The sequence below is a fragment of the Poecilia reticulata genome, linkage group LG14 (assembly GCF_000633615.1).
Source record: "Poecilia reticulata strain Guanapo linkage group LG14, Guppy_female_1.0+MT, whole genome shotgun sequence".
Lineage (NCBI taxonomy): Eukaryota > Metazoa > Chordata > Actinopteri > Cyprinodontiformes > Poeciliidae > Poecilia > Poecilia reticulata.
The window spans coordinates 21,734,054-21,750,744 of record NC_024344.1 but is presented as its reverse complement, the minus strand read 5'-3'; the positions used below and the strand labels follow the sequence as shown (position 1 = coordinate 21,750,744).

The 16,691-nt window shown below is 37.4% G+C and overlaps 1 protein-coding gene across 2 annotated transcripts in view; it reads left to right on the top strand.

Moving 5' to 3' along the window:
• Window positions 1–14,689: 14,689 nt before the first annotated feature.
• Window positions 14,690–16,691, top strand: part of LOC103476244 (rho GTPase-activating protein 7) — a 114,511-nt gene continuing 112,509 nt past the window's right edge. The window contains exon 1 of one of the 2 annotated variants that reach the window (XM_008428444.2): window positions 14,690–14,914. In XM_008428444.2, coding sequence (XP_008426666.1) covers window positions 14,785–14,914 — 130 coding nt within the window. In that variant the 5' untranslated portion in view covers window positions 14,690–14,784. The remainder of the gene's footprint in view (window positions 14,915–16,691) is intronic. The other variant, XM_008428442.2, reaches the window with a different exon arrangement.

Here is a 16,691-nt window from a genome sequence, read left to right as displayed (position 1 = left end):
CTACAGCCCATTTTCTGCTTTTGGAGGGGTCTCCAGTCTGCTTGGCATTCATATTTGAACCACACCAGAGTTCACTTCAACAGAGCTACAACCTAGATTTGTAGGCAGACCAGAGTTCGCTTTTTGGCCTGCATAAGAGTTTGATTATGGATTCACACTTCCACAAACAAACCAGACTATCAAGGCAAACAAATTAGAGTTCACTTAAAGAAACTAAACAGAGCTGATGTGAATCCACTCTTAGAACCATGAGAATAAGTAATTATTTTTTGGGAATCACTTGCAGTTGACCAAAGTGAAAAACAGCCATTTTGTAAATGAAATAAATATAAAAATAAATATCATATAAAAAATTTAAAGAAGTCTGACTTTGTCAAATGACTTAATTTAGAAAATAATTTCACCAGAAAATATTCTAAAAATAATGGTGGAAGTTGAGGATTGTTATGATCAAGAAAAAGGGCGAAAGAAAAAGTTAGTTTGTGTAGAAAGTTGATGAGCAATACTCCTGCTCTGCCCAGTAATAAGTGAGATAGAGGCATCTGGACTATATCTCAGTGTGCTAGATATTGTGTAGATTTGTTATTGAATTAAAATCCTAATTCAACTGACCTATCTACTGTTAATATTGCTGGAAACATACTGCAACACCTACATAAAAACAGACGTAAATAACTTGACCTTTCTAAATATTCCATCCATCTCCACAGACGACACAACACCAACAGCATTCAGATAAAGGTCACTCTAAATTCCTTAGTTTATGTTCCTCTGCAGTAATACTAAACATTAACTCCACAAACTTTTACAATTGCTTGGATTCTCACTGGATTCATTCAACTTTTGCAAACAGTGATCTTTTAAATATTTGAATATCAGCCCACCACTTTCTCATGTTGTTATGGAAATGACAGGAGTGGGCCTTCATTAAACCTGCTAATAGCGCACATGTGTGCAGTTCACTTCAACATGATGAAATAAAACTACCAAGAGAGACTGCCATGAGCAAACATAGCAACAATGCTCATCACTATTCATAGAAATAGGCTTTTTAATGGAAAAAAAAAGTGGTGCACGTCAGGCTTTGACTGCCCTCAAAGCTGCAACAAGCTAATAAAGAAGTCTAGTCTAGGAGCTGAGAAAACTTGTCAATTCTTTGGAGATGGATATTAGCTTCCATGTTCCTACAGCAGAGCAGCTTTAACCTCTGACTTCACTCTGTCTACCCTGGTGAAGAAGTGTAAAGCATGAAGGGTAACAAATATACCTCCACCTGTCAAATGCAGGTAAAATATAATTTTCTCTAAATTCCACATATCCCTGTCCACATTTACTATAATTTAATATCATGGACTCTGGTTGTTTCAGGTAGGGATGTTCCTACATGAAAATGTGTGCCTATATTCAGTGTTAATATTGGTGTCATGCAATCCTTAACGTTTAGGCCAAAGAAACAGCCACACTGCTGACATTGCTTCTCTCCAGTTAAACGTCTCACAATCCTGAGGTAGATCACTATCACTGTCACATGACCAAACACAACATGGACCAAGTAGCCACTTTTCATAGTAATTCAATTCAATTTATTTAAATAGTATCATTTCATAATGTTATCTCAAAGCACTTTACAAAAAAGTCATTTTAATTTGTTTTCTGCCAGTATTATCAGTTGTTATGCTGAATCTGAATAATTGTTACTTTGAGTCATTGTTAGCCTGTTGCTGAGTTGTTGATATTGACTGTGGTTGCTAGCTTAAATAGCTATTAGCTCATTTGGCTGTTAGCTTGACTCTTACGACAATTATTTCCATTTTTTACAAAGTGAAATCAAATTTATGTTTGTCTACTGCTTTAAGAAACTAAAACTAATTCATGTACACTTAAAAAAATGTATCTATCCTTCCTCTTTTGTGTAATTGACTAAGTCAAATATTTGGTGCTCATATAAGAAAACTAGGGGAATGGTAATATTCCCCTAGTTTTCTGCCTGTTTTTTAGAACTAAATTGGGGTTTACATTTGGAAAAGAAACAAAAAGCTAATTTTGTAGCTTCAGTTTGAGGAGACAACCTGCAGTGCTCAAAATTTTAATGATCCTTCTGATGGAAAGTCAAGTTCTGCTAGAGCTAATCAATAATTTAAAAAGTGACCTAAAAATTATCATCTTTACTCGACAAAAGAAATAAAAAATTGAGTATTTTGAACATTAAGGACTCTGAGAGTTTAAGGCAGCCCGGTTTTGATAAGATGCACAATAAGAATTATTGAATAGAAAAGAAGGAAACTGATGTTTTCTGCAACTTTGTGAAAGATACATATTTCTGTTGAAGCAGGGCCAGCATTTCTGGAATGTAAATTTGGATGTGTACAGACTGTGAAAGCCCTGACAAAAAAGCCCCTGCCCTCCCAGCAGTCTTTCTCTCTCCAGGTTATTTCTGTTGCATCTTCTCACCTGGCCCTCCAGCAGGAAACTCCACCTGAATGGTCAGAATGTGAAGAGGGTCTGCATCGGTGGGCTCTGGGGAGTCTGCTGACAGAGAAGCCTTCTATTTCACACTTTGAAAAGTTACCAGCTCTCGGTTTTGTCTGGTCCTGAATAATTTAACAATCTCTCCACCCTTTTGTCGTGTGTGTTTACAGTATTAAAACCAGGAACTGTCTGGCTGACCTTGTGGCTCAAAAAACATTCAGATTCCCAGCATGCCTCCAAGCAACAGGAGCATGGATGCACATGATGAGTTTTCAGAAAATAGCTCGGTGACTTTTAAGTTCCTTAATCAGCCTGATTTTCTTCTTGTTGAACATTTTAAAATGTTCTCACTGATGGGGTTAATTATAACACATTTAGAATTCAAATAACTCAAAACAAGTTTGTATTTGGCCCTGGCTCTTAAATAGTAGCTCAAAAAATATAGCATCTTTGTTATTTATTATAACCTTTTGGCACCTCACAAAGAGAAATCTGTCAAACAACCAATTGTGTGAATATTTTACTCACCCATCCATCCATTGGAACATCCATCCATCTGTCAGTTCAGCCATCTGTCCAACTGTTCATTAATCCATAAAAGCATCCATTCATCTGTCCGTCCATCAAGCCATCTGTCCGTAGATGTAGCTGTTGTTCTAGTCAATCAAATCATCCATCCATACACCATAGGCTTGAAAAATGTAGGAAATTTGGACATGATGAATGTGTTGTAGGTCTGAGCAGGTCGAGGAGGGAAGCCCTTCAGTTACAATGGAAGTGGCTCTGTGACTCATGACCGATCTCTAAGGTCATTGGGGTTGTAGTATAACAGACCTAGCCATACTTGATGTAGCAGGTCTTGTTCGTGATTCACCTTTTGTTTCAGTTTAATGCCGGTTTCCTGTCCTGTGCTACTGCTCATCTGTCTAGATCGGTTTTCCACAGCGTGAGAAAGAAGAGTGTAGGGTGGTCAGGTTAATGTTCGCCCAAGGAAGCCAACTGGAGTCTAGGGAGTTACCTGTCAGGAACCGGTGAAAGGTCAACCTTCCTGCTTGGACGATGGATGCTGTGCAGCTGCAGGGGACATCACCTCTGAGGTATGAGATGAAGGTTGTGTTGGACAGCAGAGGTGTGGGGACGCAAGTTATTGTTACGCCCCAACATCCATCACAGAAGATAAAAAAGAGGTCAGTAGATAAATAAATGAATTCTGTCTTATATGCAAACTTTTCGAAGAATATACAAAAAAAATTTATTCTGTTTTTTTATTTAGTGTCTAAATTTTCAGCTTTGCAGCACTGCAGCTGCAAAGGTTTTTACTCTTACTTTTTTACTTTTAGACGGTTGCTATGATCTGTAACCTTGGTGACAACTGGGAGCAGCTGATTAGCATCTCAAAAGCTCAAATATTATCTGAACTATGACCCCAAATATAAGAGGCGTTAAAAAGGAAACTTCATGGATGCTAGCAGGTCTAAAGAGCAGAGAATGAATGAAGACTCCAACATCGCAGTGCCTGGCTTTCTAACCATGCAGCAGACAGAGATTTAAAGAGGATCAGCAAAAGCAAATGAGGTGGATTAGCAGTGCTCGTTAATAACTGAAGTCATACAGGACAATGTGAAATATCATCTCTGCTGCTTGGAAACTGAGCTGTTAGCATGAAACTCTTATACAGTGACACTCTTCAGTCAGAGACCTCTAAGGATCTCCAGTAACAACTGGAGATTCTTCCTGCTCACAGTGCCTTGTTGAAGTATTTTATGAAATATAAATAATCTTGGTAATCCTAACAGACATAAAGCAAGATGGTTTTTTATAAGTTATGTGAACGTCTACAGTGCTGCTAGCTCAATCTTACTTTAGCAGATGGAAATATAAACACATAAAAATTCATAAACTCTTCCTAAAAAACCAAAATTTTCCAACATTCACAATCTGTCTAATCTCTGTATTGATCCCTGCAGTCTTTAGATAAGAGCTTGTGATACAGATGACCCTGAGGAGACTGGACTTCACCTCAGCCTGGCTCAGCGTTTGATCTCTGCGGAGCTCTGCACCGTTAACGGTCTTCAATCACATGAGGATCAAAGGCTGCTGCAGCTGGGAGTAACAGCCAATCATCTCCTGTCTAACTGACCGCCAGCCCTATCTGACCTATGGAAGAAACTGTGGGCTTTTAATTATCTAACATATCCATGAAATACATAATGAGCACCTCAAAAAGATTTCATTCAGTCAGAATGTGTACAAACCTGCAAAATAAGCATTATGGCAAAAGTTTGCAGTGTTGCAAACTCCCATTAACAGATATTTTACAGTGTCTTACCAAAGTTATACTATTTAAATAGATACTACTTTTACGTGGTCTTTTATGCTAATTAAACCCAACTGCAATCAGACCTTCTGTGTGAACGGTTTACACATGTGTATATGAAGAATGTTGACGTGAAACACGAGTTTTTGCAGAAATTATGATGGTTGTCACCATTTGTTTATGTAGGGTTAATATTCTGCTGTAAGGTGAACTTTATCTCAAGCCCAACAGCCTCAAGCAGGTGATCTTGGTCACCACTGTTACACCACCACATTCCGGAACCTGCTCCGGTTCCCAAGCAAGATTTTGAAGCAGTGTTGCATTTCTGCCTGAAGAACGTGGCTCCTGAGCACCAAATCTGGTTCTAGTCAGGCACCATGGAATATTTAGTTCTTCCGTGCATTTCCCTGTTGACTGCTCAAACTGGAGACAGAGAAACAACAACCCGGGCCACAGCTGTTCATAAGGGTGTCTGCCATCTTGTTACTATGCTCTTCTTCCATATTGTGCAACACCACCTGCTGATGTTTAGTTCTCCAAACTGAACAAAATAAAGACATTTACAGACATGCTAATCAAACTGATTCACATGAGAGTAAAGAGGGTGAAAAATCTAATGAAAAATCAAAATTTAATTTTAGAACATTGTAATTTTAAACCAAAAAAAAAAAAGCTAATATTTTTTTCAATACAGGAATGTTGGCTTAACTGCTTAAGGGGTGTTTAAAGGTAATTTTCAAAAGGTACTTTTACTTTGACAGATTTAATATGACTGTGTATTGCCACATATGTTCCTCCATTGCACTCCAAACTTGTGAATTAACAAAACCATGACATATTCATCCGGGGAATAAAAATCTTACCCTGCAAACTAGTGAATTTCAAGAAAACAATTATCTATAATTATGCTGGTAAATACTAACTTTATTCATTCCAACTAACCTGAAAATAAATCTTTTTGAATGTAGTGTATTTTTTATTGTAATAGACATTCTTTAAACTATTTAACTGTAAAAATTGTCCTTTAAAGCTGAGCTCCAGTTCACTACTCAACACAATATTTTCTATGAAGTTCTGCCACATGAAGATATTTGATTTTCATTCAGCTTTCATTTCCATTGACGGTCTGATGTCACCGGATTATTTCTGGAAACTGAACCGCTGAAAATGGTCGTGATGTGGTATTGGAGAGCGGCAGAATTGAGGTGTTCAGAGGGCGAATGTATCCATGGAGCTCCATTCATCAGAACGTCTCTTCAGACTTCTGTACGTAGAGAGGTCACTGAACCAAATATTTTCCGAGGTTGAGCAATCACAGCCAAAGCAAAGGGGAAAATCCCCTCCAGGATCAGGAAGTCCTGATCAGCTCCAGGTGATGAGCGGCTGTGTAACACCACATTAGCTGTTTAAATGGGAAGTAGAGCTCTGTGGATGAAAAACAGCAGAAGAATATGGCTGTGTTGATGTGAAAAGAACTGCTGAAGGTGTTTTGCATTGTGCAGTGTCAAGCTTTAATTTGCCTGCAGAAACAGGAGCAACAGGAACTCATTGAGTTTGAGGTCAAATTGACAACTTGGTATCATTATTCTCAGTTTTCTCTGAAGATCGGAGCTGATTCACATTCCATGATATTCAGTTTCACTTTTCTTCTGAAAGTTATTTTTAGGTTTAAACTTAATTTATTTATCCCATTGAGTTTTATGCTGGGAATGACACAGATTTACCCTTTTTCTTTTTGTTAAAACTTCTATGGTTCTTGACAGTCAATTGTTCACAACATTAATATTCAATTAATCTGCTTTGGACTGAAAAGAACTTCAGTCAGCATAATGCGGCTGGATGCAACATAATATCCAGATATAAAGTATCTACTAAAGTTTTAACAATTCCATGTAAAGCACCTAATTTACTGAATTGTAAATTAATTGTAAATTTTGTAAGAATTTTTCATACAAAAATATAACTGTCTTGTTAAATGGATTTTAAAGCTACTCTAAGTCACTTTTTCTGGCATAAAAAACTCCAACAAATAACTGGTCAAGAAATTTGTAATCACTTTTATAAATTAGTCCAACAGCAGTATTGAATTCTTTGGACATGCTGAATGCTGGAGAAGCAGCATTGAGCTTCAGCTTCTATGCACCACAAATCTGGAACAAACTCCCAGAAAACTGCAAAAAAGCCAAAACACTGAGTGCCTTTAAATCTCAACTAAAAACCCAGCTCTTTAGAGTTGCTTTTCAAACATAATCAATGAAACATTAATCAACATTTTGATGTGTAACAATGGCACTTGACCAATTGTGAATAACAATGGCAACTGACATTTGCCGACTGCGTGTTCTACAATTTTGTATTTCTTTTATGTGGGTGCATGTGTCTGTGTGTTTATGATGGCAAGGACTTTGGACTGACTTGTTACTAAAATATGTTATACAAATAAACTTAACTGGTTGATTGAAATTCAAAAAATTGCAAATTGCATTCATGTTTTTTTTCTTAAAGTGATGGAAGAATGTGTTTTTCCTTCTATGAAACTAAGATAAATGCTAGAAATTTGGAAAGAAGGTTAAGTTAAAGGAATATGATCTGATAAGATTGAAAAGAGAACGAGATCATTGTCTTCTTCCAAATAGCGCGTAGGTCTTATTTTACCAAAAGAAGATTTAGGTTAAAAAAAAAACCATCACTTTTGTCCAAGAAAATAAATAAATAAATATTTAGGCTATTATTTTTGGTGACGATGTATAAAATGAAATGGACATTTTGAGCAACATTCCATGACCAGCAGGTCGCGGTATTTTATACCATTGATTCATAGCGATAACAATGAATCCCCTGGGCATTAGGGGACAGTGCAATTCCAGGTTGACAAAAACCAGTTGAGGTCAATTTGCGCCGGTAATGATACGCACCTGTTAATTTAGAAAATTCTGGAAAAGCATGAAAAAAAAAAGTTAGAAAAACTAATAATCTTAAAGTTGAATTTTTCCTTGCACTTGTAGAGCCGCTCCAGAAGGCCCTGAAAGCTGCTCTGAGCTGAAAGACAGCTCGTCAAGATGAGTGACGGGTTGTTGGGCAGGAACAGCTGCACCCGAAGAAACCAGAACCGGACCTGCAGAATCAGCCTGCAGGCAAAAACCAGAAAGATGAGCAGAGACGATGGGTTAAAGCAGGCTGTTATTCCTCCTGACAATCACAGGATTCATCGGCTCTGAGCAGAAGAAGTGAATGCACCGAGGCCGAGTTGATGCTGTGAAGATCGGCTTTAGCTGCTTCAGTCCCAGCACACCTGCAGCAGGTTAAACAGACCAACATTAAAATCCCGTGTAACTCTGTACTCTTACCTTTAGCTTGTCTTGGTGGAGTTCACATCTTTATCAGCTAAAAGTAAAAAGTACTTATATAGTGAAAATACTTATTGAATGTATTTCCTAATACAATGGTCTTATGTCATTAAGTGTGTTTACTGTGTGTATGTCTTTAATACATCAGTGTTACTGCAGATAATGCAGGGTTTTATCTTTACTCTCTGTGACACACTTGGACTTGTGCAGGGGATCTAGAAAAATATTGATGAGGTGGCAAGAGGGGGCAGGGATTTTTTCAGCATATACTGGCAGCATATGCCAGTATGTATAAATAAAACGTCTCATTGTCACGTTTAGCTTACACATACCTAACATTAGACTTAATTTACTTGATTTACTTATTGCAAAATATTGTTTTTAACTTCTATTGTTTCAAAATGAGCTTCATGTAGCACTGAGGATTTAATACAATTTCTTAATATAGTATAGTTAATTATTTTTATGTCTTTCATCCTCCTGCTAATTGATATGTATTACTGGAATGGACAGCGCCTATTAGTTGCTATGTGATTTATTGAGTTATGTCCAGAAAACCATTTTATTCCAATGCAGGACAAGCAGATTCTGTCACAAAAATATTCTTAGCGCCATCATTTGTTATCAGATATATCTATTAAATACGACTTAAAATAAAGAGGAGAAAACTGATGTTTGATAAATTCTCYGTGATACAAATCTATAAGCAATTTTGTTTCTGTTAGTTCTGTCAAGATGCAAGAAGGGGCAAATTTATCTTATATTGGTCAATTGTTTTATTTTAAATATGCTGTAGGAGCTGTAGTTTGATGATTAGTTCAGTTTTTGTCACTTGTTTAACTTTTATGAATTGCAGCGGCTGCAGACAGTGCGCCACAATAACGATACAACAAAGCTGATAAACAGGTGAAGAACAAAACACCACTTCTATTCTGCCTTTCCTCGCTCTGTGTCGGCTTTACACGGACCCGGTGGCAACAGGGGCGGCAAGGCTCTCATTTGGGGTGGCAACTGCCACCCCATGCCACCCCAGTAGATCCGCCCCTGGACTTGTGATTATATGTAACACAATTTTATTGATGACCTGCAGAGTTAATTGCATTAAAGCAAAATAAGAATGAAGAATGACCTTAGATTATGTCTACCTCATACTTATATGTTTATATTTGCCTTTTGCCTTATAATTATTATACCCTCATTAGTGCAGCGTTTATTGCTTGTTTCATAAATACTGTTTATGAAACACTGTTTGTAAACACGTTTATGAACATGTACCATGTTTTAATGTGAAGCACTTTTAAGTGCCTTATTGTTGAAATGTGCTACAAATAAACTTAAATGATTACAACAGTGGAAACATTCAATTAACTTACAATCATTTTATTATTGTAAATGTATCAGCTTTACTGTTTTGAAATCAAATTCGCATTAAAATCTTTTCTAACTTACCATTCAATAAAGGTTTTTTTTTTTTAAAAAATCATTAGTGGCACAAAAACCTTAAAACTTCAATATGTAACTTTGATTAGAAAATGTATCTTTTTACATATTTGTTAAAATCATCATTCTGTTGTGACAATATAATGACAGATAATCTGTGAAGATATCAACCTCCTCTGCCTTCTCCAGTGGTTCTCTGTACTAACTGCAGAAATACAGTTTTAGTAAATATGGGGGAAAAAAATTTAATGTTGCAGCTTTAAAATAAGATAAAATTAGATTTGTGTTCATCTAAGAAAAAAGTTTGAACCACCAGTGGAACCAGTGTAAAAAGATGATGCCTTGCAAAGCCATTTTTTTCCATCAGTCCAAATTACATAATTTGAAATATTTTTTCAGTTGCTGTTACATCTTGATCATGGTGTCTCCGTTTTCCATTTACAGGACATTTTTTAAGAACGACATTCTTGGAGTTGCATCTGAAGCCAATCAAAGATCTGATATTGGACCTGCTTTCCGTGGTAAGTCACTTTTTCTGTTCCTGTCAACACGTGTAAGGCCGTGCGTTGCACTCCTCGCTCAGATTCTTCCTCAAGTGCTTTGCGGCTCGGTGCCATTTAATTACCTGCTTTTGGAAAAACCGCTGGGAATGCAAGCAATTTAGGTCTTGTTTGAAAGGTAAACAAACGTGGTGGAAGACGTCTCCCATCACCCTCCCAGCAGAGAGGAGCGTGGGGGAGGCAGAGGCTGCTTCCTATCGCAAATATTTTAATGGCTATCTGAGAAGTTGTGGGGAGAGAGTAAAGACATTCAGAAATGTGGCATTGAAGGTTTCTTGTTTTGTTTCCAAACACTTGAGACTAACGGCTGTGGAAACAGAAGCAGGAGACTAATGAGGGGAAAGAGCTTTGCTTCAAGAGTAAACCTGCAGGTGTTGAAGAGCTTGGAGGCTTTGGCCTCATGCTGATGTATTCTGGTTGCTGAGTGACTTACACTCATCAGGTGGCTGATGTCTAATTATAGAGGTGCAGAAGTGTGTATTATATTAATGTGGGCAGTGGAATTAGACAAAACTCTGAATTTCTATGAAATTGTTGCTATTGTTCACTTTAGCATTCCTGAATAGGTCAGACCTGTAAGTCTGTAACTTAACTGTGTCTGGTTTTATAGTTTGCAGACTATGATTCATATGTTAGGTATTTTTAGTACCTTCATCAGAAGAACTTGAATTAATCATAATTAGTTGCTTATTTAATCTCCAACTAATTTAGAAACTGATTATTTAAGGTCTCTAAAAATGGCCATTTGCTGAAAGAAAAACACTCTGAGCAGTAATTAAGCCAAGCTGTACAAAACATATAGTGCCACCTGTTTCAAATGATGTAAAAAAAAATATTCCATTAAGCACCTGTTTACGATTCAATTATTAATCAAAAAAATAATGAAGAAATTAGTAGACTATTTTTTTAAGCTGCAGATGCATCCTTTGCTACAAATGATCAAGTGTTCTCTAAATGAATATTATTTTATTTCAGGCAATAACATTTTAATAAATTTCAATATATATATATATCTCAATTATTATTAGCATCTTTTAATACATCTGTAATATTTTGTAAAGGAAAAAAATAAAAGTGGTTAAATGAAAAATCTGCAGAATGTGAAAAAGCAGGATATGGTCACTGTGTGAACGTAGCCTTTGTCTTCAATAATGACCGTCAGTCACACAGCAGAAATGATGTCACACCTGGAACTACCAACTATCAACTTGTCAACAAGGAATCTGCTTTGGGACTAATTTCGCAATTTCTTAAATCTGCAGTATATAACTTTTATAAAAAATGTTTTTTACACATTTATAAAACTGTCACCATGTCATGATCTCCTCCACCTGCTCCCTGAGCAACTCACCGCTACAGGGAAACTGTTTATCCACCGTCATCGGTGCTCATGCTAGCTAGCCCAGCATTTAGGCAGAAACTGTAGCATAGAAGAACAGGAAGAAGACAGATAATAAGCGAGGATGATTGGCAGCGCTAAAACCCGCCTCCTATCTCTGATTGGATGTTCTTAGTTTCAAATTTGTTTCATGGGGAGAAGGCAGAAATTATTTGTCTCATAATGTCACAACATAGTTACATTCCCCAACTTAAGGCCCCACTTTTAAGCTCTGTTCATTTAAATTCTTTATGATAAATGGTGGTTTGCTGCAGTTGATTGCAACATAAACATGTACAAATTTGTTTTTAAATGTTTTTTATTAGTAATGCAGCTTATCTCAAATTTAGCTAAAAGTTTCACAAAGATCAACCCGACTAGATCAACACAGACTGAAGATCTTCTCCTTTGCTGTCGTCCGGGTGAAAACTAGAATGGCGGCAGCAAGGAAGTCTACTAAAAACAAATCTGGTCAAAATTGTTTCCCAGGTGACCAAGAGAGCAAAATTCAAACCATTTTAGCTGCTGACTTGCTGCATGTCGATGGAGATAACAGCTGGTCCGTGATCATTAAACTGACTTATGGGAGAGCAGAGTCAAATGAAGTGGAGAGACGAGGGAATGAAGCAGGGCTGGCATTACGGGAGAAAATAAATGCAATCAGTTGGAAAAACAAAATCAAATAAACTTTTAATTAAAATCTTATGTAAACATTGCATTTGTTTTTAAACTATTGTTTTCCTTTTCAACACATCATGTATTTAATAAATATCTGATGGTTTTCTCACAGGATGCGAGTGGGTTCTGTGTTTATTATTAAAGATAAAGCAATAAAACGTAAAGTGAACCACTTTTGTTGGTGGTGTGATTCATACTGCAGACAAAACTACTTCAAACTCCTGCCAAACAAATTAGCACTTGATGTATCTTTGGTTTTATAACCAAATAAATGGACTATATGAACTTTTGTCTACTGCTATGGTGCCCATAGCAGTAGAGCTGCTGCTCCACCCAATGGTAAAATGGCAGCTGAGAGGGGTTTTTGTTTTGGTTTTAAGTCATTTTGTTTTAAATTTCTTATTTTATTACCTGTATATTGTCTTGATGTGCCAACCCTAAATCATAAATCCCTTCCCGACCTCTTCATGTTCCTTGTCCTTCGCCTGTTTCCCGAAAGTCGTGATCTGCAGTGTTTATTTAAATTTTTTCCCAGGAGAGGAAGTGTGTTAGAGGCTTTGGTCTAAATGATGATGACGATGATGATAAGTGTGTTGAGATGATGGAGGAAATCTGAGCAGTCAGGAATCAACAGCCACATCTCTCTGTTCATATCTATAATGGTAATGGCAATATTCCCCAATGTTAATATCTGGTGACTTTGGTTTAATTGTGGCTGAACTCTTCACACGGGTTTCAGATGAGTCTGCAAAAAAAAGTGATGGTTTTACAGATTTAATGCTCTGTCCTGTTGTTTAAATCCGTCTTTTTGACCTGCCAGCCAGCAAGATAGGAAAAAAAGAAAGAAAGAAAACTTTATTGGGGTGCTGTGGTGCATGATGGACCCCCCGTTGCAGGGGGTCCATCTACCGGCTTAATCCTGGTCAGGGTATTCAGTTCAGATCAGTAAAGTCAAATCTGAAGTTCTTCTGTCTCTTAAAGTCATCTGGAACCAGCAGTTTCTCATCGCAAGGCTTATAGAGCTTTAATTTAGCTCAGGCCAAGGTTTGGTTTCCTCAGAGAGGGGTCTGAAATATGTCATGTGAGTGGCTGTTCCTCTGTATGAACGTTTATACTGCGTGTTTATACTGCGTGTGTGCATTTGTTTTGTGTGTGTGTTCTGCTGGAGTCTCTTAACCAGAGTAGATGTCATTTCCTTTCTTGAGGCTGGCCAAATCCTATAACTTCCCACACCAATACACACACAGAATAAATATGTGCTTAACATGGCTCCTCACACACTCTCTACTTTGAATCTGACGTTTTCTAGTGCCTCAGCCTACCTGAGCAATGGTGCTAACTATCCCTAGTCATCTTCTTGAAGGATACCACAAAGTTCAGATCATCTAACTCTGGTTTCACTGTGACCTCAAGCTACCAGACAATCTAAGAGCACCTTTTGGATTGACTGCAGCCTCAGCGGTCATGTCGCATTTTATCTGGCTTTTATGTCATTGACATGAGATATAGGTCATAATTCTTCATCAGAAAAAGTCAGATGCGGTAAATCAGGATGTAAACAAAAAAATTGTAATTGTTAAAATTCTGAAAGAAGTCTGTATCACTGAAGGGCATCACATCAGAATCCCTCCACTCCTGTCTCTGCCTACACATCCAAAGAGACCTTTCTACAGAAGTTGCAGTCAATGCTCCTCAAAAGGCCATTGCTATTAGTTGTGTTTTTCTTTCTTCTTTCATCTTATGATCCTGTGATGACCCTGTTGGCTGCATTGCTGAATAAACGTAAAAATTGATTTATAAAAGGCTTCATCCACTGATTTTTCCGTAAAAAATACACTGTTTTGTGACATCAGCATTGCTCTTCTTTGGGTCACTATAGGGACATAAACCGTTCGGACAGAAGTCTGATTGCAGTCGGGTTCAATTGGTAGTATGAACAACCAAACAATAAAAATACGATTTCAGCCAAAAATTGGAATAGAGCATCAAGACTTGCAGTGTGGGCATGCCGACAGTGGAGAGGTAAAGTGCGACCTTCGTATGGAGGCCTTAGACCTTGATGCAACTGTTGCAGGTTCGAGTCCTGGTCCAAAGACCTTTGCCGCATCTCTTCCTCCTCTCTCATAAGCCACCTTCCTGTCTGATAACTGCGACAGAGTGTAAAAGACTGATACCCGAAATGTCTGTAAGATTCAGTTAAGTTCTGCTAAAGGTGGCACTGGATGTACTTTTAATTTGTGTGCAGATGTTCGCGTGTTAAAACAGTGGATAGAGATTAATTTTCATTCCGTCTTCAGGAGAAAAAACACAAACTGGTCCTCATAAAATCAGACGAACACCCACACGCAACCTCCCGAGTTGGCAGCTGTAAGGAGGAAGGGAGGGAGGGAGGGAAGGAAAAGTGCTCTTTCACAAATTGCTTGCAGGCTTTTTGCATCAAGTGTCAGCCCCTCTGCCTGCTCGTCTTCCTCCTCTGGTTTGCTTCAGCGCTAAAGTCCAGCGCTGAAGTCCAGCGCAGCCCTGTGCCCCACGCTTCCCTTATGGATTAGAAACTGTTGAAAGTTTTTTCCTGCAGTTGTCATGTGATGCGTCAGCATGTGGAATATGGCTCAGACCTCGGTTGTCAAAACCCGACTGAGGAGATCCCTGAGCGAGCATGTGAAGGACTCCACCAACAAGGCTTGGGATGGTTTCTGGAGGAGTGTGAGGGAGAGGCGGCTGTGGGGTGAGTCTGGAAAGTTTTTTTTTTTTTTTTTGCAATGAAGGAAGAGGATTCCCACTGAGAATGTATTCTTTGTGTCTCATATGTGTTTCCAGAAACTTTTGAGAAAATTTTGATGTTAATAGTTGTTCAGAAAAATTATTTTTTTCTACGACCTTTTAATCAAAATATGTATGTTGGGTTGATACTGGAGTTGCAAAATCTCAGTTTATACGAAGACTTGAACAACTTTCACAAAGTTTCTTTCATGTTAAAGCAACTGTTTCATTCTGTGTCGGTATTGAATGATTAGCACACATCCGATTGATGATTAATCGGATAAAAAACTTGCATATTCTGCAAATTTTTATTGAACCACTGATGCTTTTTTATTCAATTCAAAAAATAGAGCTGCAATTAAGTGCTATTTAAGTAATTGATTATTCTACCACTTAATCTTTGATTATTCTATTGATTAATCGATTATTGATTGATTGGATAAAAATTTGGCTCATTTTTCAAAAATTTTAAAACCGTTTTATACATTATTAGAGAAGCATTAAAAGATATAAATAAACAACTAATTAAATTCCCTTTTTTACAATAAAATTTTATGTTTAATTACCTACAATGCAGTAGCACAGCACTCCTTTAGTGAACGCTTGATTATTTGTAGCAAACAATGAATCAGAAACGTAGAAATTCACAGAACATCAATATGTGAGAAGCTCAGAGCTTTCTGCTCAACTTGATGCAGTGTGTGGCTCATCTATTGATTATTTTTTCTATTATCCGATTAATTGGATAGAAAAAGGAGCTTAGTATATATATACATATATATATATATATATATATATATTTTTTTTTTTTTTTTTTTTTTTTACAGTAAGTGAAGCTTAAGCTGTCATTTGAGGAGTTCTTTCAGGTTCAAATGTAGGTATTTAGTTGTTGTTTTCTTCATTGAATTAGTAAAATATCTTTGAATCCTCGTTCAAAGACTGTTACTAAAGAGTTTTTACAGAGTTTTTCATGATTATAGTCAGCTGCTGCTTCATGCTGTCCATCAAACTGTGGTGAAACGGCTTCAGAAGACTCACAAACCTCTGAGCTGTGTCTGTGACGGATTTTGGTTTCATGTCTCACTGAATCACAATGTTTTCTCTTAATGTGGGTTCTGCGGGTAACCTGAAGAATGGTAGTCTGCAGGCTTTCACTTCATGGAGTGTTTTTTCACTTCAGCATGTTTTTCACACCATGCACACTGGAGATGCTGCTCTCATCTGGGAGCTCAGGTCGTCTCATGAGCTCTAGGTTACTCCTGGACAGTGAGCCTTAATGGAGCTCCGAGGGAAACACTCGGAGCTTGCTACTTGCTGCTTTTTCGAATTTATGGTGAGGAAACTGCAGGGAGCCTTTCTGAGGCTGGTTTTATTGTTTGTTTGTTTGTTTGTTTGTTTGTTTGTTTGTTTTTTTCTGAAAAATTCACATATCTGTTAGGAGATTGAAAGGTTAACTTGCCTAACTGACTTGGAAAATGTAAGGAAAACCTTATGTCTCCTCTGCTGCTCCCCTTCAGGGCTGATGGTTAACCTGGACAAAGAGGTCAAGTTTATTTGTATAGCACATTTCAGTAACAAGGCAGTTCAAAGTGCTTTATATCATAACAATACAATATAGTAACCAATTATGAAATGGATTGATGTGCTCTGTCTTCCTGATTTTAGTGAGAATGCGAGCAGCAATATTCTGGATCGGTTGCAACTGGAGAATTAATTTTTTAGGCCGACCTGTGAGGACAGTA